At 30.7% G+C, this 26,203-nt stretch overlaps 2 protein-coding genes across 3 annotated transcripts in view; one reads left to right on the forward strand and one right to left on the reverse strand.

Annotated features, from left to right (window-relative positions):
* Window positions 1–26,203, forward strand: part of LOC122511994 (ankyrin-1-like) — a 39,383-nt gene that overhangs the window by 8,845 nt on the left and 4,335 nt on the right. Inside the window, exon 2 of one of the 2 annotated variants that reach the window (XM_043627597.1) lies at window positions 563–708. The gene's annotated coding sequence lies outside the window, so the exon portion shown is untranslated. Of the gene's footprint in view, window positions 1–562; window positions 709–22,885; window positions 23,090–26,203 lie in introns of those variants that run through there. The other variant, XM_043627596.1, reaches the window with a different exon arrangement.
* Window positions 4,800–5,736, reverse strand: LOC122511995. The gene is made up of 2 exons (XM_043627598.1): window positions 5,676–5,736; window positions 4,800–5,440 (listed from the first exon to the last, which is right to left on the reverse strand). Exon 2 carries the CDS (start codon window positions 5,399–5,401, stop codon window positions 5,006–5,008), a length of 396 nt encoding a protein of 131 aa, XP_043483533.1. The 5' UTR covers window positions 5,402–5,440; window positions 5,676–5,736; the 3' UTR covers window positions 4,800–5,005.

The following is a 26,203-nucleotide window of genomic DNA, read 5'->3' on the forward strand; positions in this document are numbered from 1 at the left end:
TATTAATTATATTATTAATTATTTTGTCAATATTTTCCACAACTGGTAAACTTATCACAACCTTACCTTAACCTTACAACTTATTAATTACCTTACCTCAACCTTGACATATAACCTTACCTCAACCTTAACATGTAACGTTACCTCAACCTTAACGTGTAACGTTACCTCAACCTTAACGTGTAAGGTTACATCAACCTTAACGTGTAAGGTTATCTCAACCTTAACGTGTAAAGTTACCACAGCCTTATCATATATACTTACCACACCCTAACATGTAACCTTACCTCCATGGCGAAAGTTTTTAGTTCACCTTAGGTCTACCACAGCAATATCGTGTAACCTCACAAGCCTTACGATTAGTATTCAACATAACCTTACCTCATACTATTGTGCTATGTGGGTACATTATTTTGAATATCCATAGATAATACATTTTATACATACTGATACATTTTAACATTTTATACATTTTAACATACTGATCTTGAGGTTGAAATTAAATATTTCAAAGCTTAAAAAACGAACTCCGTAATAGTTTTCAATATATTAATTATTTCAGAACTGTTTCAAAAGTCGCACCTCAAATTCCTGAACTTCCACCAACATATGTTGAACACCTGCAAACATCCCCAGCTGCAGCATCAAATCATTCATTTGCAAATCTAAAGGAATTGGGATTTGAAAAGAGTAATCAAATGACAACAGGTATGAAATCATTTTTTCACACTTTTTTAAATTCATTTTTATGACGTTTTCGAATAGAGAAAATTCCGTTTTATTTCTCTTTTCAACCATTTTAAATAAGAAGCTAATGTGAACATAAATGCAAACAAATTTTTTGATGAGAAAAAATTTATTTTGTGGGTTATTTTAATAAAACTAGCGTTACCTCAACCTTAACGTGTAACGTTACCATAGCCTTATCATATATACTTACCACACCCTAACATGTAACCTTACCTCCATGGCGTAAGTTTTTAGTTCACCTTAGGTCTACCACAGCAATATCGTGTAACCTTATGAGCCTTACGATTAGTATTGAACATAACCTTACCTCATAATATTGTGCTATGTGGGCGGATACCTTGGGATTGAAGCACTGCGCCTTAAGCACCTCAGCCGTTCAAGACAGATATGAACCTCTACAAAGTTAACGATCTCACTTGTCAATGAAATGAATTTAACTTAGAAAAATTCCAATGAATTTTACATTCATGAATTTCTAAGTCCAAGTTGAACTTAGAAAATAATATTTTCTATTTATGGAAATTTTTCTATTTTCAAATGTTGAATGAAAAAGACGTCTTTTAGACATCTTGAAGACATATATTGGCCAAGACATAGAACATGTATAGGACGTCTTTTTGTACAAGTCCAAAAGACGTCCGCAAAAAGACATCTTTAGGACGTCTTTTGAACAAGTGTGCCCACTGGGTGTTTATTGTATGAGAATCAAGATTCTTAATGTTGAATTTGTCAGTATTAATAGTAATATGTTTAATTTCTGAGATATGTCGTAATCTGAAGTAAGTAATGTCATGACGATAATAATTACTTTTATTTTTATTTTGATTTGAGATTGTTAAAAAAAATTATTTTTTTACTTTTATATAAGACAAAAATTTTTTTATATATAACTTCAACATTATTTTTATATCGCTCTCTAGGAGTGTGTGGAGAATTGCTGTGTGAAACCCCCTTTACCCTAAAAGGTTGTAGTAGAATGTACGAATTGTGTGTGCGAATGGACATTAGTAACTGTACAGTTGAACGAGTCACATCTCTCTTATATTCGTTGATCAACGAAATTTTATAAGTGAATAAAGTCATTATAGTAAAATTATATTTTTCTCGATTATTGAACACATAAGATTGTGGGAACCTTTATTTGTTGTACAAAGTGTGCAATCACAAGTTGAATAATCCCACATATGATGTCAGTTTTCGAAAATTAAAAATGGCGGATCCAATATGGCGGACCAAAAATTTTAATGTCGTCTATTTCACTGGATACTAGTCACTCTGGGGTTTTCGGCGACGCTGATTACGAATATAATATCCAAGAGCTACACATAAAAAAATAGTCGTTTATCGAGGCCGCGAAACAGCACTTATATATGTTTTCAATCTTTAAACGCGTTTTTCTCAAAACACTGTTTTTGTAGTTTGCATAGGGGAGACTGGGGCTAAACCGGACGGATTTGTTCTTTGACCAGAAAACTCATAGAAAATTTTTTTTTTGCTAAAGAGTAATATACCGTTTTAAAGCTTGTTCCTTCACCTACAAATCGCACTTGTTCGTTTTTAAAAAACTACAATAGCTTAGGAGATATATTGCTTTGAACTTGAAGGTGACTACCTCATAAACGAAAATCCCAAAATTGGTGGGGCTAAACCGGACACGCCATGGGGCTAAATCGGACACTGCTAATTAATTAAAGACAGAGTCACAAATTTTCGATTTTTTTGTAGAAAAATCAAAACAATTCTTTGTTTATTTATTTGTAGGTAGTTATATGCAAAGAATATAATATAAAATGTAAAATATGTAATTAATATAATATAAAATGAATTACAGTTTTCAGACTTGCTTGTTTTCAGCAACTCGCTTGCTAATTCGTGTTTTAAAATAAATTATTTATTTATTTATTGATAAAGTGGTTCTATGCAAAGAATATAATATAAAATAGGTCATTAATATCAAATAAATTATAGTATTCGCAAATTTGATTGTTTTTTATCACGACGTCCGATTTTGTCCCACACCGTCATTTAATAATTAACCTGCAATAATTTTTTTCTTCTTAACGTTTTCCATTAAACTTTTCTTCTACTAAACTCAGTACACCTTCAGCTAATAAAAAAATTTCCATATGATATATGCACTTTAATAATAACAATAAAAGCCCAAAAAAATAAGAAAATTTTTTTTTACTTTTACTGCAAAAAACGACATTTTTATATATTAACGGCAACTATTATTACAAGAAAAATGACATGACCCTAAAACCTCATGCAATATATGCTTCACGAAATAGCGCGTTCAAAGGTTATTAACATTATTTGAAATTCCTCATGGTTTCGGAAATATTTGACGTGTCCGGTTTAGCCCCAGTCTCCCATACACGATAGACAAAAATCTAATCAACCGATTAAGGTCTACCTGGGCTTGTTTTGAAGATAAAGAGTGTCTCTTCTGTATAAATTAAATTTGTTTTTGATAGAGTTAAATTTAATGCTTTATTTTAGAGAAAAAATGAGATTTTTTTTGGCAAAAATTAAATTTTTAATTTAAAAGTCATGTAAAAATTTCAGTTTTTACTTTATATTGAAATCTTTTAATTCATACAGAAGGCGATAATGTATATTTGAAGAAAAAGTTTTGTTTTTTTGGTTTAGATAAGAATTGTGGACCCTAGGTTGTACGCAATGGGAAAATTTCAGCAGCGAGGCATTATATATATGGCGATTATTTTATTATTAAATTCTATTTTCATTTAATGAAAAAATTATATTTCAAAGGTTTAAATATATAAGAAAACATACACTAAATCTCGCATCGATTTATTTAAATGTATTTGAGAAAAAAATTCCTGAAATGTACGCAGTTTTTTACCTTTTAAAGTAGGCGCCCTCCTTAAACCGCACACTGGGTGTGCGACACCCGGGGACTTTACTGTTTGTTCTTCAAGCTAAAATAGGATATTATCTTTTATAAAAATTATTTATTGTAACTCAGTGCATCTATTTTGAAGAAAAATAGGTTTCATAATAATTTACTTAATCTTAATATCTACAAAAAAAATTTCTTAAACTACTAAAATTACCTTTTTTTTCGCTTAGGGACTTTTGGGAAATCTGCATACAGATACCTTGGACTCCGCATTCCAAGGTTATGTGGGGTTGGTATAATAAAAAAAAAAAAGGAAAGATAAGATAAGTTAAATAATAAAATTTAATAAACTGGCGACCTACTGCCAGCCCCGACCCACTAAAACCCGTAACCCTTCTTTTGAAGTCCTTTATCCACCCTCGGAACTGTCGCAAGACTTTAGCCTTCGAGGGTGGCGCTCCGACTCTGTCGCTCATGCGACTTTGTTCTCTCTCTGCGGTTCTTCTGCGTCAATAGTTAAAATTAAAAACCATTCCAATGTTAAAGAATAAAGGAACAAATGTTAAAAAGTATTAAAAAGATTAAAAGGTTAAAAAATAAAATTGTAAACGGACATAAAAACAAAAATTAATCTATTAAAGTAAATAAAATAAATAATTAAAAACTATTCGCTCCTTTTAACACTTCTCATTTACTTTTAGTCCTTGCAAGAGTCTTCTTCGCCTCCTCAAGGGCCGACCTGAAGACTCCGCATCCTCCGCTGCCTGCAATATGGGTAGTTGACACCTTATTGCCAAACTTTTCAGTGCACAAAAAGCAGCTTGCGTTCTTTTTGCAGTTGGAGAACCTGTGACCGGCCTCACCGCACTTAAAGCACGCAGCCGATCTGTCCTCCTTCTGGCATTTGGCTCCAATATGGCCGTATCCCAGGCATCGATGACACCGGACGACCATTACTCTTCTTTTGATTGGGCAACACATAAAACCAATTTTTACGTGTCCCAATTTCTCCAGCCTGTTCGCCTCCTCCAGATTGGTGACTACAACCGCGAGCTTCATCCCTCGGCGGTTGGGTCCTAAGACCGTCACTCTCCTGTTTCCTGGCTTACCCATTGCTTCAGACAACACTTGTTGCACCTCAGCTTCTTGGGTAAGGCGATCCAAATCACGGATCTCGAGTGTAACTCTTCGATCCAATGACTGCACCTTACCCATGCTTCCAACCGCTTTGGTGACCTCGGCGGTGAAAGCGTCCTTGTCGGAGTCTCCTCTGAACTTAATCAGAAGGTCCCCCTTGTTTGTAGCTTTTGCTGCTACTATTCTCGTATGGCTGTCCTCCGGGTTAACCTCTTTGCGAAGCTTACCTAGAACGTCAGCATACGTCAATCCTTAACCGACTCGGATTAGAACTGTGGATCTTTTTGACCCAATTCTTTCCAATTGAGGAATCTTTGGATCTGGTACTTCCGTTTCCATTGGAGGAGCTTCCTCCTTCTTCCTCTTATCGGTTTTGGTTCGAGTCTCTTCTGGACTGTCACCCTCTCTCTTCCGTTTCTGAGCATCTCTTATGATGCTTTTGAGATTACGCCTATATGAACGCTCTCTCTCTTCCTTACGGTCCTTGCGGTTACACTCGGCACCGCTCAGAACGCATGCCAAATCGACGTCCGACTCATCGGCCGCGACATGCTTTGCTTTTGCTTCTTTCAGCAGGACCTCGATGACTGTAAGTCCATCTTTTACCGTCTTCTTGACGCCCCTCTGAATGTCGCAAGACTCCATCATCTTTGCGACCTCCAACTCCAATTTGTCGAGACAAGTCGCCTCCTCTTTTCTGAGCCACAAGCATATCTCGCGACTCTCTTCTATTGCCTCGTCGTCCACTTCCGAGTGGATAGCGCTGCGTACGGTCTTTCCGCTACTGCAACTTGACACACTCAGAAGGCTCGACGCGCTTCCTTTTCTCCATCTTTCTTTTTCCACGATGTTCTGTGGTTCTAACTTTTCCACGATCACACGTGGTACTGCAAGAAATTGTGCGCTCCCACAATCCGCGCGCACTTGAGCATCAGTCCTGGGACCGATGGTGAGATTTCCCGTTTCCGGCCTGCTCACATGGGGTATCTTCTCTCAATTTTCTGAATCCATTTTTTCTTGCTGTTTAGTTGCCCTTTAGTGAAAAGCCCCGCCACCACGACAAGGTCTACCGAACATATCCATGATGCCAGTCGTGTCTGGCAGCGAACCCAGTTCTCCCAACTCATCAAAGAAATCAATCATGTCTGGCAGCGGACCCACTTCTCCCAGCCCATCAAAGAAATCAATGATGTTCGGCAGTGGATCTACTTCTCCCAGTACATCAAAGAAATCAATGATATTTGGCAGTAGATCCGCTTCTCCCAGCACGTCAAAGACATCGATGATGTTCGGTAGTGGACAACCATCGGCGGGGTACTAAAATTACTTTAAGGTGCTTCTATACCTCCGGTGTTTTGGCCAAGCAATCGGCTGGATGCATTTTCACGGTCGGATCACGTAATTTGATTGGCTGTACTAAAGATTCCATTTTCACTGTTTATGAAAATTAGAAACAGTGAAAATGGAATCTTTAGTACAGCCAATCAAATTACGTGATCCGACTGTGAAAATGCATCCAGCCGATTGCTTGGCCAAAACACCAGAGGTATAGAAGCACCTTTAAACCGATAACTGGGCGTCAGCCACACCCTACTAAAAATAAAATCAGGAATGGTCAGACAAATGGTCAGGCCGCCTGACCACTTTAATCCAGTTTTCTTACGATTCTGGATGGATCTCGTCAGAAATCTATCACAACTGATCAGGAGGAAGTTTAAAGTGGTCACAAGTTTGCTACTATCCCCTCCTCTTTGTTGACCACGCCAATAATTGGTGACTATTTGAGACCATTTGTATCTCATTTTTGACCATATTTTTAAGCCACTTCTGTTTTATTTATTTAAACAATATGCAAAAAGTTGCAACAAATAAATTTAAAAAAATATATTTTATTAATTAATATCAGTTTGTTTACATACGGAACAACTTGAAACTAATTCCCGTAATGAAATTAAAATTTGGACCCTACGGGGATCTAACCCCGACGCATGACCTAACCTAGTGCCTAAACTAACTGCCCTAACGACTGCGACTACCGAACCGACTTACATATTTCTGGATTCAACTGCCTATATAAAGAGCAACTGTAAAATAGTAAAATTCAATTACCAATATTATCAATAAATCAGTATAAACTGTTAAATAATTTGATTAATTAATTATATTTCAATTTAGTCACAATAGGTTATGTGAATGTAACGTTACAAGCCGTATCGTTTTTTTTATCCTTATTAAATTAAATTTTAATAAATTGTATTCACAATTACTATAATTAGAAGAGTATATTTCCTATTATATTTAATTATAACGGTAAAATATACATAAGCGAAATTAAAGAAAAATGAAAGGGTCATACGAGCCATCAAAATTAAACTCCCCTTTTCTTACTTAGAAAGGCATTAAGTAGTTTTGATTCTTAGTAAAATTCTATTCTATTACGCTTCTTCCAAAATACTTTTACAACTATTTTATCACAAATTCACAGAATAAATTATTGCACTAAACAAAACCGAACATATTGCAATAAGTTAGAGTTTTGCAATAGTGTCAACAAATTATAAGGAATTTACATTGCGCGTGCATCATTTTTACAACTTGAGAATCCAAATTCCATATCCTTCTTTGAACCAAAAACTTAATCGAATAAAATAATTGCCAAGTATGAACTAATGGAATAATTTCATAATTGTCCTCTTTAGCTCCATAAATTAAAAGTATCAAAGACTCTTTTAGGTTAATGACCAAAATGTAGTCTGTTGATAAAATGGAAACGTAAGCGTTTCTAAAAGATCTTTGACATCAAAGACTCTGTTGCAAATTCACATGTTGCAACCAATATAAGGAACTAAACATTTTTGCACAGTAAGAGGGTGCAATGACATTAAAGTTATTCCAAGTTATAATAATTATTGGCCAATATAAGAATACGTTTTCCAATCCTTTATCCCTCTCCACTAAATTTTGACACACCCAAACCTCAATTTTAGGTATTAAAACTGATGTGTCCCAATGTAAATTGCTTCTTCGCGACAGTTAACTCCTGGAGACAGGTTATCGCGAGGTTGACCGTCTGCGAAACTCGGCCGGTTCAAGGGTTCGCCACGGGCAACCGAATTCGGGCGGACGTTAAAATCAAAAATCGCGAAGTGTTTGGAATAGAAAAGACTGAGAATTAACAGTGAACACAAAAATAAATAATGGAACAATTTAAACCTTCTCATAAATAAAATCACGATTGTCGATTACTCTCGTTCATATATTCCACAATTTTGGCAGCCCTTTCGTCACACTTTGAATTGTTTTGAACTTATGACAACGATCATAAGACAAGTCCAAAACAATAGATATTCGAATTAAATAGCCGCGTAAAGATTGAGGAATCGAAACGAGTAGAGACAAAAACAAAATATTTAAAATGAGTGCTTCAAATTGTCCCATTTAAATAAGTTGTTAATAGTGAACGTTCTGAATAGCAAAGACTGAAAATTAATGGTGAACAACACTTTAACAAATTAAAACAAATAAACAAATAGTTGCCCGTCCTAATAAGAAGGAGGACCAGCTCTAGATGACCTTCTCTCCCTTCTTTTAAGTGCGGTAGGAATTAAGGCCAATACTTCGTAAGTAACAAATAGTATCGTTTCAAAATTTAAGTAAATCCTTTTATTATGAAAATTGAATCATATTTCATCCAACTTTAGTTCATATTTTCGAAATCTGGTTTTGCGAAATTTAAAACTTGTAATAAAACTTGGTTATTTTAAATATATCATATTTGACATAAATTATTGTGATCTTTTATTTAAATAATAATGACAAGCTAGAAATTCTCTTAATAAAATTTATAAAGAGGCGAGATGTACCAAGATTAAAGAGAGATAACGACCCCATAAATTATCAAAGAATTGAACTAAATAAAATATTATAAATTCCAATTCTTTCTTTGTTACAACTCCGAAGATAGTGATTCCTGATTATAATTAATACTCATTTTTCATTAATTTTTGTAACAGTGAATTAATAAAAATTAACATTATTAATTGAATCAATAATAAATTAAGTCTTTACTTTACAATTTGGAATGTTTCATAAACTATAATACGAATACAGATTAATAATAATTATTATTATATCTGCATTTAAAATGAATTTAGTATTTAATATTAATTTAATTTAACATTATAATTTATAATAATAATGAATTATTAATGCAATATTGAAATTTTTATAAATTTTAAATTTAAATTATTAATAGGTAATCATTATAGTAAGAAATTATTCTATTAATGATTAATAATAATTTAAATATAACTGTATGTATTTCAATTATAATGCAAATACTTCTCATAATAAGTACTGACTGGTATAGTAAATTACTAATATTATGAAACAAAATTTATTATTAATTAACTATATTAAATAATTACAAGTAAATATACATATATTAAATAAATATATTATAAATATACATTAAATAAATATATTAAATAATGTTTAAAGAATGGTCCGAATGTTTTGATTTATTTACCTACTTTTGCTGTATAATTAATTCAATAATTATACCAATTTGAAAAATGAGAACTTTTGTTAAGTTAAAAGAACAATTTTTATAATAGAATAATGTATTCTGAAATGTAAAAAATAAATTTGAAAGATTTTATATGCATATATAAATTTTCATGAGACTTTACCAAAATTAGAAAGATGTACCAAAATTTTTATAGGTTATGTGTTCACACATTTCAGAAATAGTCAAGAATTTCAGAAATGGTCAGGAATTTCAGAAATGGTCACAGCTTCGAAAATGGTGGGAGTAAAGTGGGAGGAGCTTGGAAAGTATTTGGTTAGGAATGGTGAGAAACGTTCGAAAACGTCAGAAGTGGTGAGACTGTTCAGGAATGTTCAGAAATTCTGACCATTCATGACGATTCCTGATTTTATTTTTAGTAGGGCATAGAAATTTTTCGCCGTCAACTTCATAAAGTTATCACATACACAAAGACACTTGGGACAATACTGTCACTCACGGAACATAAAGTAAAATGTACCCTCCAATTGCGATACATTTTCAATTTTTACGAATTTAAACGAGATATTAGAGTAAAAAGCTAGAATATGAGTGTCGCACACCCAGGGTGCGCTTTAAGGGTTAAATTTTTAAAAACTGACATCATATTCGTAATCAGCGCCTCCAAAAAACCCCCGAGTAGAGAGTTTCAGGTGAATCCAAATTTTTTTTACAAAACTGATTCGCCATTTTGAACTTTTCAAAACGGACATCATATTCGTAATCAGCGACCCCAAGAACCCCCGACTAGAGAGTTTCAGGTGAGTCCAATTAATTTTTACAAAACTCGTCCGCCATATTGGATCCGCCATTTTGAATTTTTAAAAACTGAAATCATATTCGTAATCAGCGACCCTAAGAACCCCCGAGTAGAGATTTTCAGGTGAATCCAAATTTTTTTTACAAAACTGATCCGCCATATTGGATCCGCTATTTTGAATTTTTAAAAACTGAAATCATATTCGTAATCAGCGATCCCAAGAACCCCCGAGTAGAAAGTTTTAGGTGAGTTTAATTAATTTTTACAAAACTCGTCCGCCATATTGGATCCGCCATTTTGAATTTTTCAAAACTGACATCATATTTGTAATCATCGATCCCAAGAACCCTGGAGTAACGAGTTTCAGGCGATTTTAGTGACTTGAAAAAGTTGGAGCACTATGTTTCATATGCGAGCCATTTTTGTAGCTTTAGCCGCCATATTAGCGTCCGCCATTTTGAAAAAAAATTGATCGCTTCAGGGATTGGTAGCTAAATGTCCATGGACGCGATATTTGGAGCTTTTGAGAGTATCTATCTACTTTTTTCCGGTGAAAATACGTCTGAAATGAAATTTTTTTTCGAAGAATCGTGTTTTTTTTGGAAAAAATTGTTTATGACTTTTTAACAATTCGGTAAAAACAAATTTTAACAGCAGAATCTGAAAGAGGAGTAAATTTTACATTAATTTCACATTGTATGTGCAAATTTTTTTATATGCATTTTATTAAAAAACGAGGTCCTCAAAGTCAATTGAAATTTTCCGTTCGTCTGGTCTTTAATGGGTTAAGGGGTAACACTGCCCTGGTAAAAATTTCGGACTAATTCCGGATTAAATACGGACAGATTAGTACGGATTAGTCCGGAAATTGTACGAAAAAGGTCCGAAAATGATCAGCGCTAGTCTGATATCAATCCGAATGAAAACCTGTGTCCGAAAACACTCCGGAGTAATCCTGAATGTCTACGAATTCAGTCCGTTATTAGTCTGCAACAATCCAAATTTATGACCGGTGAAGAATTATTCTAAAATAAGTACGGAATTATCCGATATCAATATGTAAAGAATACGGAATCAGTCCGCAACAATCCGAGTTTAATCTAGTTAAAAAACTTAATCCGCAAAATGTCCGGAGCAATCCGAACTCTGTAAGCAATAAATCCGGTATTAGTTCGTAACAATTTGAAATTAAGTGTGGTAAAATCCTATTCCGAAAGAAGTACGAAACAATCCGAAATCTGTATGCTAAGAATCCGAAAATTGTCTGCAACAATCCGGATTTAATCCAACTAAAAGGTATAATCCGAAACAAATACGAAATAATCCGAAATCTGTACACAAAAAATCCGACATTAGTCCGCTTCAATTTGGAATTAGTGTGGTCAAATTCTATTCCAAAAAAATACGAAACAGTCCGAAATATGTATGCTAAGAATCCGAAAATAGACGGCCACCAGAATCATATTATATCCCTGGTAAAAATTAAATGTCTATGAATTAAGTCCGTAATTATTACTGAATAATTTTGGAACAAAAACCTGTCCATAAGGAGACTGTTTCGCATTAGCTGCGGATTCACTGGTTAAACCAACCGTATTACTTCTGCATTTCGTCGGTTGGGTGCAGAAAGGTACCAATTCAGGCTTGTCGTGAAAAACGTGCCGTTTCAAAAAACACGTGAGAAACCTGACACTTCAGCTGCGATTTGGAAAACATGCCAACTCAGAATTAACGTTCATTTTTTTCATTTTAGGTACAAGAAAGAAGTTGTCCATCAAATAATAAATAATCAACAAATTAATTCAATAAATTAGTAAAAATATTCCTTTTTCAAAGAAAAATAAAAATTATGCAAAATGCAACTAAAAAAATAATTTTTGTACAAGTTTATAATCTTTGCTTCAAATTTTTCTGTACTGACAAATTTCAACCTAAAATAAAAAAATGAACGTCAATTCTAAGTTAGCATGTTTTCCAAATCGCAGCTGAAGTGGCAGGTTTCTCACGTGTTTTTTGAAACGGCACGTTTTTCACGACTAGTCTGAATTGGCACCTTTCTGCACCCAACCGACGATTTACTAGTTGCATATGATCTGACTAACTGCAGACTAAACTGGACTAATTACGGAATCAATAGTTATAAAAAACGGTATTGATTTCAAACTTAATTCATGGTGAAAAAACTCTACAATAAACCGTACTGTTCCGGATTAGTCCGAAATCGCTCCGACTTTTTATTCAAGGTATTTACTTATGGTAAATAAAATATTTACTTTTGCAGTCAATTTGATTTTACACTAGTATTATTAGTTATCTTTTTTAATATCATAATTAACACTGATGCGTTAGTTTTTTGTCATTTCTTTTCGTGGCACTTGATATAGTATATTTCGTAACGAGTGTGCGCAGTTGCTAATTTCTGAATGAGCGCTTTTTTTGGAACAAACTGTAGGCTTCGCCTACAGTTTGTTCCAAAAAAGGGCTCGTTCAAAAATTAGCAACTGTTCACACAAGTTACGAACGATAGTTTTCATAACAAGGTGCAAAAAAGTGCCCTTTTTTGCACCGCGTTATGAAAAATTCAATTATGAATTTGAACTCCCATGCGAGCGTGGTATAGTGGTTAATGTATTCGATTTCGGTGCGTTATAATGTTAGATAGGTGTAGGTTCGAATCCCCAAGCGTTAGAAATTTTAAATTAATGTAAATAAAATTGCGATAGGTAAATCGAAAAATATGTTAAATGTACTATAAAGTAATAATAATTAATATGTGTAACTTGTATAATTATTTTTTTATTAACATTTACTAAATTGTCCGGACTAATTTTTTATTGTTTCGGACTAATTCCGGATTCACTAGTTAAAATTAACTGATTAATTTCGGACTTCATCGGACCAACTCCGGATTCACTACCCGTGTAGAAATTTGTCGTGGCCTTCCTAGTGTTAGCCTACAGCTAGACAGTTTTTGTCGTGGAATTTCATTCTCAAATAACTGCCCTGGTCCCGTAAAGTTAATGTACAGTTTCTATATAGTTTTCCCTTCATTTCTTTCGATATGGAGACTGCCTAGTATTTATCGTGATGCTGTCTAGGTTACCGACATAAGGAATTAGAACAAGTCCATCTAGTAGGTGTCACTAAATTCGTTATAGTAACTAGCTAGCATACCAAATCTTCTACCTTTATTGCGTATGTAATACAGATTCTTTCTGTTTTGAAACGAACTTTTAAGAAATATAAATCCTTGTAAAAATTAAAGTTGCATTTAATGTAAAGGTTTCAGAACTATATTTGGATAATTTATTCTTTAATTTAAAGACAGATTATAGGTTATAAAAATCTTATAAAAATTATATTCTTTTCATTGAGATCAAGAATTTGAGATAATAGTAAAGAAATTTTAATTGTTTATATGGATTACCTGTTTTTAGATTCAAAAAAGAATCTAAGCTTTTATTAATTTTAATATTTTTGACATTTTTTTACAAACATGACTATTTTTAAACAATATTATAAGTTGGTAGCAGTGGTAGTAGCAGACGACAGTGTTACTGTGCATGCGACAGTTGGCAGCAATGGATCAGATGATCGCGATAGCTGTGCGTGTCAGCGTGTGTGGTGCAGAAATTGTTAAAGAAAAGTTTGTTAATCAGTGTCATTTGTAAAGAAATTTACTGATGAATCTTCTTATTGAACTCTAGGAATAGTATAAGAACAAATTCCAAAGTCATAGAAAGATGAGCAAAAAGTTATTTTTGATACATAAAGGTACACTCTCACCTCACTGCCTGCCTGCCTGCGCAGGCAGGCGCCATAAGAGTGAGAGAGAAAAAACATTTAATTTGAATTGTCTTACTCTCTTACTCCTATGTGTTACCATGTCAACCTGCAGGCAGGCAGGCAGGCAGTAGGAGCTGTGCTAGCGCCTTTAGTTATCCAGATATCAACTCTGAAAATTTAGATGATCAACTAGACAACAATAACATGTACGTGAAATATAATAATCTAACCGGAATGAAAAATTGTGATATGTAAGAAATAGTTTTGTAATAATAAAGATTTTTTAAATATACTTAATATGTAAGTTCATTATTATTAACGTATATAATGTGAGATTAAAAATTTTACAATGGCTAAAATAATTTACAAAATCAAAAATAAATCAAGATAATTCAAAATTGTAAAATTCCTAAAAATTGCTATCTCTGCCGTTCAGAGATATAGCGCAATCACCTTCGGAATCATACTAAAGGCGCTAGCACAGCTCCTACTGCCTGCCTGCCTGCCTGCAGGTTGACATGGTAACACATAGGAGTAAGAGAGTAAGAAAATTCAAATTAAATGTTTTTTCTCTCTCACTCTTATGGCGCCTGCCTGTGCAGGCAGGCAGGCAGTGAGGTGAGAGTGTACCTTTAAGCGAAAAGGGGCAAAAACCACAAAATTACAAAATTGTTGGGCGCCAGGCTCACCGATGAGCCAACGTCAGCAGCAACAAAATTAGTAAAATTATTGTTTAGGAGGAAACAAGACCACCAGGTTAATTCCTCTTCAACAAATCTTACTTCAAAAATTTAACCAGAAAATCAATCAAAATTCGCGAATCATCGAACAGAAGCGAATATCAAATCAAAGCATCAAAAATAATATTTAGTCAAAATCTACAAAATAGTACTTAAGTATGATTTACCGGATTTTCACAGCAAAATGTTGCTCGGGCTAACTCAAAAAAAGAAAAAGCATTGGGCTAGGGCTTTGGTGAGGGTATTTTCAAAGGCAAAAATAAAGAAACATAATTAAAATTGACAATAAAAAAATATATTCAATAATTAATCATGTTCACTTTACAAAAAAAAAGAACTAAATATTCGCTCAATTCAAACAAAATAACAAAATAAAATCTAAACTAATAATTTCCGACATAATTCTCGAACCTAATATTCGTCTCAAATAATTACAAAAATGTACGCAAAATAATCAAACAAAATTGTAAAATTTCGTTATAAAACAAAAAAAATCTCTGCTACTCAACAAAATTTAATACGCAAAATAAACTAAATTTAACGCAAAATGACTTGGTTCTAAACTCACTCATTACACACAATCAATTCTCTAATTATTTCTAACTAATTAATACGCGACCTTTTGAATTTACACACATAAAAAAAAAGGTTTGGAGGGAAACCGCGAGGCATTACGAAATTTTAACAAACTCGTAAAATACATAATAATATCACAAAATTGAAACAATGATTCGCAATGAAGCCTTTTAATTTAAGCTTGAAATTAGAAATCAAATGACAAAACCGAAAATTGTCGCAAAGAAAAGACCATGAGGTCGAAAAGTGGCGTCATTTCGAAAAGAAAGCAAGAATTCATATTCTCTACGCGAAATAATCTAAATTTAATCAAAGAAAACAAACGAAAAATTGAGAATATGCATTGTTTTTAACAATACTGTCGACTCACCAATATCAAAATTAACAGCGGACGGGAAGCTCCTCGAGACCGGGTCGTCTTCTCGTCCTGGACACTTTTTCGTCACATGTTTCGCAAGTATAAAAAAATTTTAAAGGGAGAAGCCCACAAAATAAAAGTCTCAGAGCGAGTCCAAAACGCAAGTGCCGGTGCTTGTCACGTTTTCTCATTAATTCGCCGGTAGCGTCGTGTTTCCTATCTAACCTGACCTACGGCGGTCGCGCGCGCCATTATTTCGAGGCAGCGCCGCGGCGGCAAATTCATTCAAATTTGAAAATAACTATTCTTAACAAAATAGTAAATTAATAAATTTCGTTGAATAAAATACTCACACATCAAACCAAATTTCATAATAACATAAAAAATCTTAATTTCAATGAAATAACGTAACAATACTAGCGATAATCTAACTTCAAAACAATATTCAGAATAAGCAAAATTAAATTCGAAGCAAAACTAAATTAATAATTAATTAGAAAAATTGATCTAATAATTAAGTTAATTAACAAATTAATTAATTAACAGACAAAATAATCAACACTAAAACCAATAAATTTGCAAAATTATCAAAAGCAAGCAAAGTAGTAAGCAAAAGTTAAATTAACACGACGTTAATTTCAAAATAGCAAAACAAGCATAGCAAAGCAAAATTAGTTTTACGCGAGCGATTTACAAATACGATGATCAGGAGCTCTTCTTTTGCTGCGGAACAATTAATTGGTAGGAGAGGTTACCATCCAAAGGACAAAAACCAATTTTGATCAAGGCTTTCGATCTTTAGAGAAAATAGTCAACTCGGCCTAAGTTGACAAATTTATCGGAACTTCCAACGACAATTGGTGGCAGCGACCAGAGGAAACATCCTTCCACGTGAATGTGTGTGTGCGTGTCAAAATAACAAAACAGAATGGGTTTGGTCCAAAACCAAACACAAGGGCAACATCCAAGCAGCCAGCAATAAAATAATATCTGGTACAACCAGTGGTTAAAATTCAGGCGTCAAACAGCCAAAAGTGCAGCTTCGAACAGCCAAATTTAAAAGAGCAGAAACGGCTCAAAGTGCGGCGTCAAGCAGCCAAAAGGTCGGCGTCAAACAGCCAAATTGTCAAAAGTGTAAATGTGTGGCCTCAAACAGCCAAGCAGAGCATCGAACAGCCAGTGTGGTGAATGGTTGGACAATTAACCTCCAAATATCCAATATCGTTCCTCCTCCGGGTCTCAGAGTACAAATCCAAAAGAAAATCGCTCGTGACAAACATAAAAAAATAAAGCAAAGCAGTAAACAAAAAATAAAATAAATTGCATTTTATCGAGGTCGAGTCGCAGAGCAGAGATTTTCGCAGAAAAGTGTCCAAAAGGAGAAAGCTATAATTTCTCTAAATTTTTAAATTCAATTAATTTTACTCGGATGTAACGTGTAAAAATATTCACGTTACAATAAATATTCAACCTTTATAGGAACGGTGTATTTTAATATTGTGGATTTGTCCAGAAACGTTCAATTTTAATAGAAAAAAAATAGACACCTAGCCTGTATATATTCTAGATGTTTCTAGCGTCACATTCCTAGTTCGCTTCTGCCCAGATTTCCCTTCAAGTTCATAGACAGAATCTAGCGCAACTAGACAGTTTCTCATATACTTCCACGATAAATTTCTACACGGGTAGTTGTTCACAAACCGTATAGAGTTCGGATTTTTTCCGGATTAATTTCGGGTGACAAAAACCTGACCATAAACCGCATTGTTTCGAACAAATTTCGGAATAGTCCGAAATCTGTCCGGTTTTTTAACCAGGGTGCTCTAGAGCCAGAAAAAGAGACCTATATATTTAATGATTTGTTTTGAGAAAATGAAAAGTAGAATAGGATTTCTTTTTGGAGGGTTTATTAAATACATATTGAAGTGCAGAAAAAAAAATTTCAAATCTGTAGTACTTTCTTTTAAAAAATCGGAAAAAAACTTTAGGTTTTGAAGCCTAAAATACACGATACCATTTCGTAAAATTAAAAATGACGATTTCAATATGGCGGACTGAAACTATTAAATTTGCTTGATTTTGAAATTTGAAAATTTCGGCCCGCAGAATTTAAGAGAATGTAACATAACCTCACTTTTGTCATTACACTGTGGTAAATTCGATTATTGTCCAACGTTGTGTTTTTATTTAGTAGTTGTTATTTTGTTTATTAAAGTGGCTATATATTTAAAGATTTAAAAAATGACAAAACCAAAGAGTGTAAAATGGAAATATTTTAAAAGCAATGAATACAAAAACACAAAAACAATTAAATTCATCTGTATAAATTTTGTAAACAAGAATATGCTCTACTGACTGCAGGTTGTCATGGTAACGTACAAGAGTAAGAGAGTCAGTGACTTCAAACTTCTCCCTTAAGGCCTAAGCACAATAGGTTCGCGAAAGTCGTTCGCGAACGCAAAGCAGGAGTTAGAAAATTCCGACGTCGTAAACTACGTTGTACATGACGCCGTAAACGACATCGTATCGACGTCATATATCACGTAGTATACGACGTCGGAAACGAAAGCGGAAATTGGGATAGTGAATGACGTAGTATACGACTTCGTAAACTACGTAGTAAACGGCGTAGCAAACGACGTCGTTTACGGTGTGGCGAAAATGATTATTTTAATATTATTTAATAAATACGTGAAAAAAGCAGTTATTATATAGAATAAAAATTATTTTAATTAAAATAAAATCATACATCATTTCAAAAAGGTCGAATTCCTAATTGACAATAAATAAGACGTTGTTTTCATATTCAAATTATTTTTTATTAATATAATATAAAATAGCTTTTTTAACATTATGTAACTCATAACAATTTTAAAAAATCTAACATAAGTGAGATAATAAATACAATCACTTAAAATATGGAGTGTAACAATTATTTCACTTAAACATTTAAAGCAGTTTTCAGATAAGTGCGCACTAATGTCGTTTTTAACTTAATACAAATTTAAAAGTTATAGAAAAATATAACCTATGTCATGTAAATAACAAAGATCTAGTAATAAGTAAAAATATCTGAAGTGAGATGAATTTAAATTAAGATAATAAATAAAATCACTCATATTTATAAAAGGATAATAATTTAACTTACAAAGTTTTGAGCATTGCTTACAGCATTACGTACCAACGGTCGTTTTTAACTTATTACAAATTCAAAAGTTTTTAAAAGTTTTAAAAAAAAGTCAGGTAAAGTAATAAAATTCTTGTAAGTAATAATTTTTGAACTAAAATCAATTTCCATTTTAAAAATTTGGAACATTTCTCAGAAAAATGCACTAACAGACTTTTAGTAATTAATAATGGTATAGATTTGGCACAGCGCAAATATACTAAGTACCATTTACATCCATATGAATACAAACTTTGGAAATGTCCATGGTTTGTAGAGATTTCAACAATCTTTTTCAACATGCTACATGCTTCATCATAAGCGTTTGTTGTAGTTAATTGTTCAATAACAGTGAATTCTAATTGATTTACTGAATAACTATTTATTTGAATCAAATACAAATTATTCAAATCAAATAAATGGAGTATTTCAAACTAATAAATAATTATTTGAATCAATTATAGAAATTATTCAACTCAAATAAATATTTACTAGACCTAAGTAATTTGTTTTATCGTATCAAATAAATAGTTATTTGTATCAAATACAAATTATTCAAATCAAATAAATGTAATATTTCAAGCTAGTAAATAATTGTTTGAATCAATTATAAAAATTATTTCATTCTATATTTAATACAAAAATTTTTTTTTTCAATATTTAGTATTTTTTTTAATTCATTAATATATTATTATATTATATTTATATATTATATTATATATATTAACTGATTGTTTAACAGACTTTTAACATTATTTACAAACATGTTCACACAGTTTTTATTCACAACACAACACACAATTTTATTATTTTATATAACGCTTAAAAGGCTTAAAATGAAAAATATTCGCTCGCATGTGGGTTCGAACTCACCGTCCCCCCACCCCTAACGCATACCGGAAGTCTTAAACGCACGTATTTAAACCGCTCGGGCACAGAAGGCTGGAAGGCATCACGCCTAATCTACTATATCAATGCCAGTGCCGTATATTCTGTATCCAAATAACACATTTTTATTTGTCGAAATATTTTTTATTTGTCTTCATAAAATAGGGTATTAGTATTAACTAATTCATTATTCGTATATTAAATAATTTAGTTAATTAGAATCGATAAAATAAATTTACCTATTGGGTTAAATATTTTTTATTTATATTTAATAAATGAAATATTTAAGTGAAATAAATAAATGAACAGTTTCAAGTAATTCATTATTTTCGTTTCAAATAATTATTTAATTGATTGAAATATTTTTTTATTTGTCCTGATAAAATAGTGTATTAGCTTTGAATAACGAATTATTCGGATTGAATAATTAAGTTTATAATAATCAATAAAATAAATTTATTGTGTCAAATAATTTTTATTTGCATCAAATATACGAAGTATTTGAGTGAAATAAATAAAAGAATACTGCCGTCCAGTTTAAAAAAGGCACTATCTACATATTTTACGAAAAATGAGTTCTTTATACCGTTGGATTCGTAATGAAAAGACGAATCTAATAGTCGTATTCGTAATTGAAAATTATAATTATATTAGAAGATAATCAGCTGTTAATTAAACTATCTACAGAGATTTTCGAGAAATATTTTTTAAAGTATCACTATCTGCAGAAGGAGACGACCTATCTACAAAATTTTCAGGATTTTCAACCCACTTGACCCCTGAAATCCTGATTCACGAGCACTATATAGGTTAATCAGTAAACTGATTTCAAAAGTCACAAAAGTAGAGAACTATGTACATAGTGACGTTTTTCGTACATATTTTTCTCGAACTTTGGTTAACTTTCCGCGAGAGAGAGCACTATCTACAAGTTTAATTATGCAAATAAAATAAAAATAATAAAATAATTTGCAAATAAAGCTTTTATTTTGTATTAACACATATATTTAATGCAAATTAAAAAACAATTTTAATTATTTTTTTTGTAAAGTTAACATTTAATTTAATAAAACTTTAATGCACAACATAATAATCAAATAAAATAAAGTTGTAAAGCTAAATAAAATTTATGTATTGAAAGGCTGATAGTAAAAATGGTTTAAAATAATAACGGGAGCAAGAGTGGAATAAGTGACTTAGAAGCAAAAACAGATTAAAATGATTGTGTAATTTCCTGATAAATTAATTATAATAATTACAAAATATGAATTCAAATAAAATAAGTTTTTTTATTATTGACAATATTTTTTAAGCATTAATATAATTAATTTATCAAGAAATTACATAATCATTTTCACCCGTTTTTTCTCTCAAGTCACTTATTCTACTTTTGCTCCCATTATTATTATAAACCATTTTTACTATCAGCCCCTCTATTGTTCGTGATTTTTCGTTCGGTATTTTCAAAATTATAAAAAATATAATATAATAATAAATAAAATAAAATATAAAATAATAATGAAAATATAACAGAAATAAAGGATTGTGTTAGAAAATAATGTAGATAGTGACGCTTTAAACAGGAAAGTGGACGGACAAAGCAATTTTAAACGTAGGTACTATCTACCACATAGTGCACTTTTAATGTATTCTCCATAATTTTCGGATAAAAAATGTGCACTATCTACAGTTTTATTAATAAATAATTAAAATTAATAATTTTTTTTGCACCAATGAAAAGAGCGTGTCCGAATTAGTGAAGAACATAAGTTTGTTTACAAAATTTTTAATTTTATTAAGAGATCTAGATGCAAACGCGTTTCCTTCAATATCTCCGATTGAGCTAAAATGTAGATAGTGTCTTTTTTAAAAAAGACGGCAGAATAGTTTCAAGTAACTCATTATATTTGTATTACACAAATTCATTTATTCAATTTAATTAATTATTTAATTGAATCAAATATGATTTATTTGGTTCAAATAAGTGTGATTCAAATAATTCAAGTTATTTTAATCAAATAAATATTTTTTTGATCCAACTAAAAAGTATTTGAATCAAATAAATATTTTTCAAATAATTTGAATTATTTAAATCAAATAAATTTTTTTTTCAGTGTATATTTATTAACTTGTTATACTTGTTCTTCTAAAGGATTTTCATGAGTTACATAATGTTAAAAAAGATATTTTATATTATATTAATGAAAAATAATTTGAATATGAAAACAACGTCTTATTTATTGTCAATTAGGAATTTGACCTTTTAGAAATGATGTATGATTTTATTTTAATTAAAATAATTTTTATTCTATATAATAACTGCTTTTTTCACGTATTTATTAAATAATATTAAAATAATCAATTTCGCCACACCGTAAACGACGTCGTTTGCTACGCCGTTTACTACGTAGTTTATACGAAGTCGTATACTACGACGTCATTCACTATCCCAATTTCCGCTTTCGTTTCCGACGTCGTATACTACGTGATATATGACGTCGATACGATGTCATTTACGGCGTCATGTACAACGTAGTTTACGACGTCGGAATTGAGTTGATTTTTCATTTCAAGACACGATATTCGACTACAAAAATTGTTAGAAAATGTTGTCAAGATCAGCGTCGTTTTTCAACCACAAATTCTTTTTAATATGATATTGGAATAAATTCTAAAAAGTTCTGAGCTTTAGAAAAAGCTCTTCTTTAATAAAAAAAATTCCAATTTGATGAAAATAGCCCAAATTTTATATTCGACTCCAAAAATAGTTTCAAAAAATTCTATCAAGACCAGCGTTGTTTTCTCAAGACAAAAATATTTTTCGTAATCGGAAATAAATTCTGAAAAACTTCTGATTACTTCCGTGTTTCGGAAAAGGACTTCTTTCATAAAAAAGGATCGAATTTGATAACAAAATTTTTGATGCTCATCTACATCCCTATAGAACCATAGCGTATACTCACATATATAACTTAAAGAATTCTTTTAGGTAAAAGTAATCATCATAATTGTGCTAAAATATATGTATTTATATTAATAAAAATAATAAATATATACATTATTTAAATAAATAAACTTAAATTCTCTTACATTCTCTTAAAAAAATTAAATTACCTTAATTTTCTTGGCGAAATTGCCCCAACTTAAATTCTCGAGAATTTAAGAACAAGAGGGGTCCAAGAACCCCTAGGAAAGTAAGAATTTCTTTAAAGCTGTGGTTAGTGGTTGCCAGTGGTTGCACCTCTCTGCAGTCTGCAACAGCTGAAGTTTCCATTCTATTCCAGTTTATACATTTATGGTTATAAGTGTTTTCAACTGCCTCTTGATTTACAAATCAAAAATTCTATAAATTGTAAATAAATACTTACATAAAATAAGTATATATATTAGAAAATCTTGTTTTCTATAATCCAAAATTCCATCATTAGTTTAATGTTTCGTCACGGAAAATCGTCCAGTTTATAAAAGCGATATGTTAATATTGCATTAAGCATGGTTAGTATTTTTAATAGAAACTAATTTAATTATTTATTTGTTTTTAATTTTTTTTAAATATAAGTATATCGACAATAAGTTAAGTTAACAATAACACAAAAACTTTGATCCTTTATATTTTTTTGACATTTTTGCACTACACATTTTGAGTGCATGTGAGAATAAATATATTTCAAATTAAATTTAATTAAAGAATTAATAGGGTAAGTGTGCCAATTATGGCGCGGTTCTGGTTTAGCCGTCTTTGAAATAGAAAATTCAAAAATTATAATGAAAGAAGTAAATTTATGGCTTATTAAACTAAAAGCCCGTGTCATATAGATAATAAAACTTTTATAAAAACTTTATAAAAATTAATTATTTAAACAAAATTAAAGCAATAAGAATTAGGATTAAAAACGTCAATTATGGCGCGGTTGAGTCAATTTCGGCGCGCCAATTACGGCGGGGAAAATAACGTGTATTTAGAGGTTGTGTTGCGCGCCATAACTGGAGCACGCACATTCAATGAAAATGTGCCAATTATGGCGGGGCACAATTTTTGTACTTAAATAATTAAACCAATAATAGTTCAAATGTGTTTTTTTTCGTACAATTATATCGAGTAAGGTCGAAAATAACTTTTTCTATCATTTTCAAATAACTATATTATTCTAAAATAGTAAATAATTCTATTTTTTACAAAGTCGCCATAATTGGAGCACCCGCCACAATTGACACACTTACCCTATGATAGGTACCAACTCAAATCAACATATCAAAATTAAAATGTATACAATTTTTGATAAGAATTAAAACAGATACAATACAATTCTTCCCGAAAATTCAATTATTTTCATAAACATCAAAATTTTTCACAGAAATTCAATTCCTCTTTAAACATTTTAATGAAATTCTTATGAATAATTCAATTTTTTCATAAATAATAAAAATCTTCTCAGGAGTTCAATTATTTTTAAAAATTTTAATAAAATACTTTGCAGCTATTCAATTATTTTCATAAATAATAAAATTTATTGCAGGATTTCAATTATTTTTCATACAATTCTTCACAAAAATTCAATTATTTACATAAATAATTCTTTGATAGAATTCAATTATGTCAATAAATAACAAAATTATTCAAGAAAATTCTATTCTTTTGAGGCATTTTAATAAAATTCTTTGCAAAATTCAATTATTTTTATAAATAATAAAATGCTTTTTATGAAATCAATTATTTTCATAAATAATGAAATTCATCGGAGGATTTCAATTATTTTTAATACAATTTTACAGGAATTACTCAAAAAATGTAATTATTCTTAAAAACTAAATTTCAATTCCTCAAAAAAATCAATTATTTAGAAAAAAAGTTTTTTTTAAATTCTTTAGAAAAATTCAATTATTTTCAGAAATATTAGAATTTTCGACAGGAATTCAATTATTTTCAAATATTTTAATAAAATTTTTCGAAAGAAATCAATTATTCTAAATACAATTATAATTAAATTTTTTTGAATAAATAATTCAATTATTCTTTTAGATTTTAATAAAATTCTTCCCAAGAACGAAATTATTTACATAAATAATTCTTTGAAAGAATTCAATTATGTCGATAAATAGCAAAATTATTCCCGATAGCAATTATTTTGAGGAATTTTAATAAAATTCTTTACAAAATCAAATTATTTTCATAAATAATAAAACTCATTGAAGAATTTCAATTCTTTTTAAAAGTAATAAATTTCTTCTTGGAAATTCAATTTATTTAACAAAATTCTAATAAAATCTTTCGCAAAAATTCAATGATATTCATAAATAATAAAATGCTTTTTAAGGAATTCAATTATTTGCAAAAAAATTTAATAAAATGCAGAGATCACAGTTCGTCCCCTTTTTCCCCTTAAAAAAATAAATCCCCTTAATTCAAATATTTTCTCCCCTATTCCCCTTTATTCAGTAAATTTTTTTTTGAAAAGTAAAAATTATGATTCAATAATTTTTTTAAAAAGATTTTACAGGGTGTTCAGCGTTCAGGAAAGTCAGGGACATTTTTATAAATTTAATAAGAAAGTTAAAATTTTTTGTGAATTTAAAAATTTTGTAATCTATAACAAGACTAAATTGGTTTTTATTACTATTTGTTACTCTAATTCGATATTAATTTATCGCTCACCCAAAAAGAAGTAATCTTGATTTCATGCGGAATCCTCTAAACTGAATGCATATTTTCCTCTTATATATGGTATGAAAATTAATACTCTTCACTTTAGAGGATTTTTCTCTCGGATATTATTTGCAAATTGTGGTTATGAACTGATGAAGAAAAGTTAATTTTATGCACTAAATTTAATGTTTTTAATTAAATAATTATATTCAATAACTAAAAGTTAATTACTTACATTATTTAATATATTTATTCCTTCATTTATTTTCTTTAAATATTCAATGTTTTTGACAAATGTCAATAATAAAACAATGAATTAATTAATAATAAAAATAATATTCATTCAAGTCGAATAGTTTTCTTTTGAGAGGAAAACATTAAGAGGATATTAGAAGAGGATTTTTCCTCTAAGTATGATATTACTTTTTCCTTATATTTTATTAACCATATATTATAGTCGAAGAAGAAATAAGGAAAGTAAAAAGTCAGGGAATCTTTTTCTCAATCCTTGTTGGACACCCTGATTTTATTTTTGTAAAATGTTTAAATAGCGCGCAACATAAAACAAACCTTAGAAAACTCAATATTATACCGTTAAAAGAAAAAATGGCTATTTTTTCTTAAATTATTTAAGAAAAAAGGAGCAAAGGAAGTCAGATTTAATCCAGAAAGCTGTAAATAGAAGGAAAAATAAAAATTTAAGAAAATAAATCCTGTATGTTGTAACAAAATAATTTTTATCGTGTTTTTCAAAATCCCCTTTTTTCTTTTGAAAAATCCCCTTTTTTACCTATTTTCAAGTGGAAATGCCACTGTGATCCCTGAAAATGCCACACAAACATTTAATATTATTCTCAAAAATTTTAATAGAATTCTTTGTAAAATTTAATTATTTTTAAAAACTTTTCGAATTCAATGATTTTCAATATCTACAATTTTCATAAAATTTCGAAACAGAATTCAGT

The sequence above is a fragment of the Leptopilina heterotoma genome, unplaced genomic scaffold (assembly GCF_015476425.1).
Source record: "Leptopilina heterotoma isolate Lh14 unplaced genomic scaffold, ASM1547642v1 Lhet_92, whole genome shotgun sequence".
Lineage (NCBI taxonomy): Eukaryota > Metazoa > Arthropoda > Insecta > Hymenoptera > Figitidae > Leptopilina > Leptopilina heterotoma.

Coding starts and splice junctions, on each gene's coding strand:
- LOC122511995 (XM_043627598.1), bottom strand. CDS start 5,401: ATGATGGAGTCTTGCGACATTCAGAGGGGCGTCAAGAAGACGGTAAAA.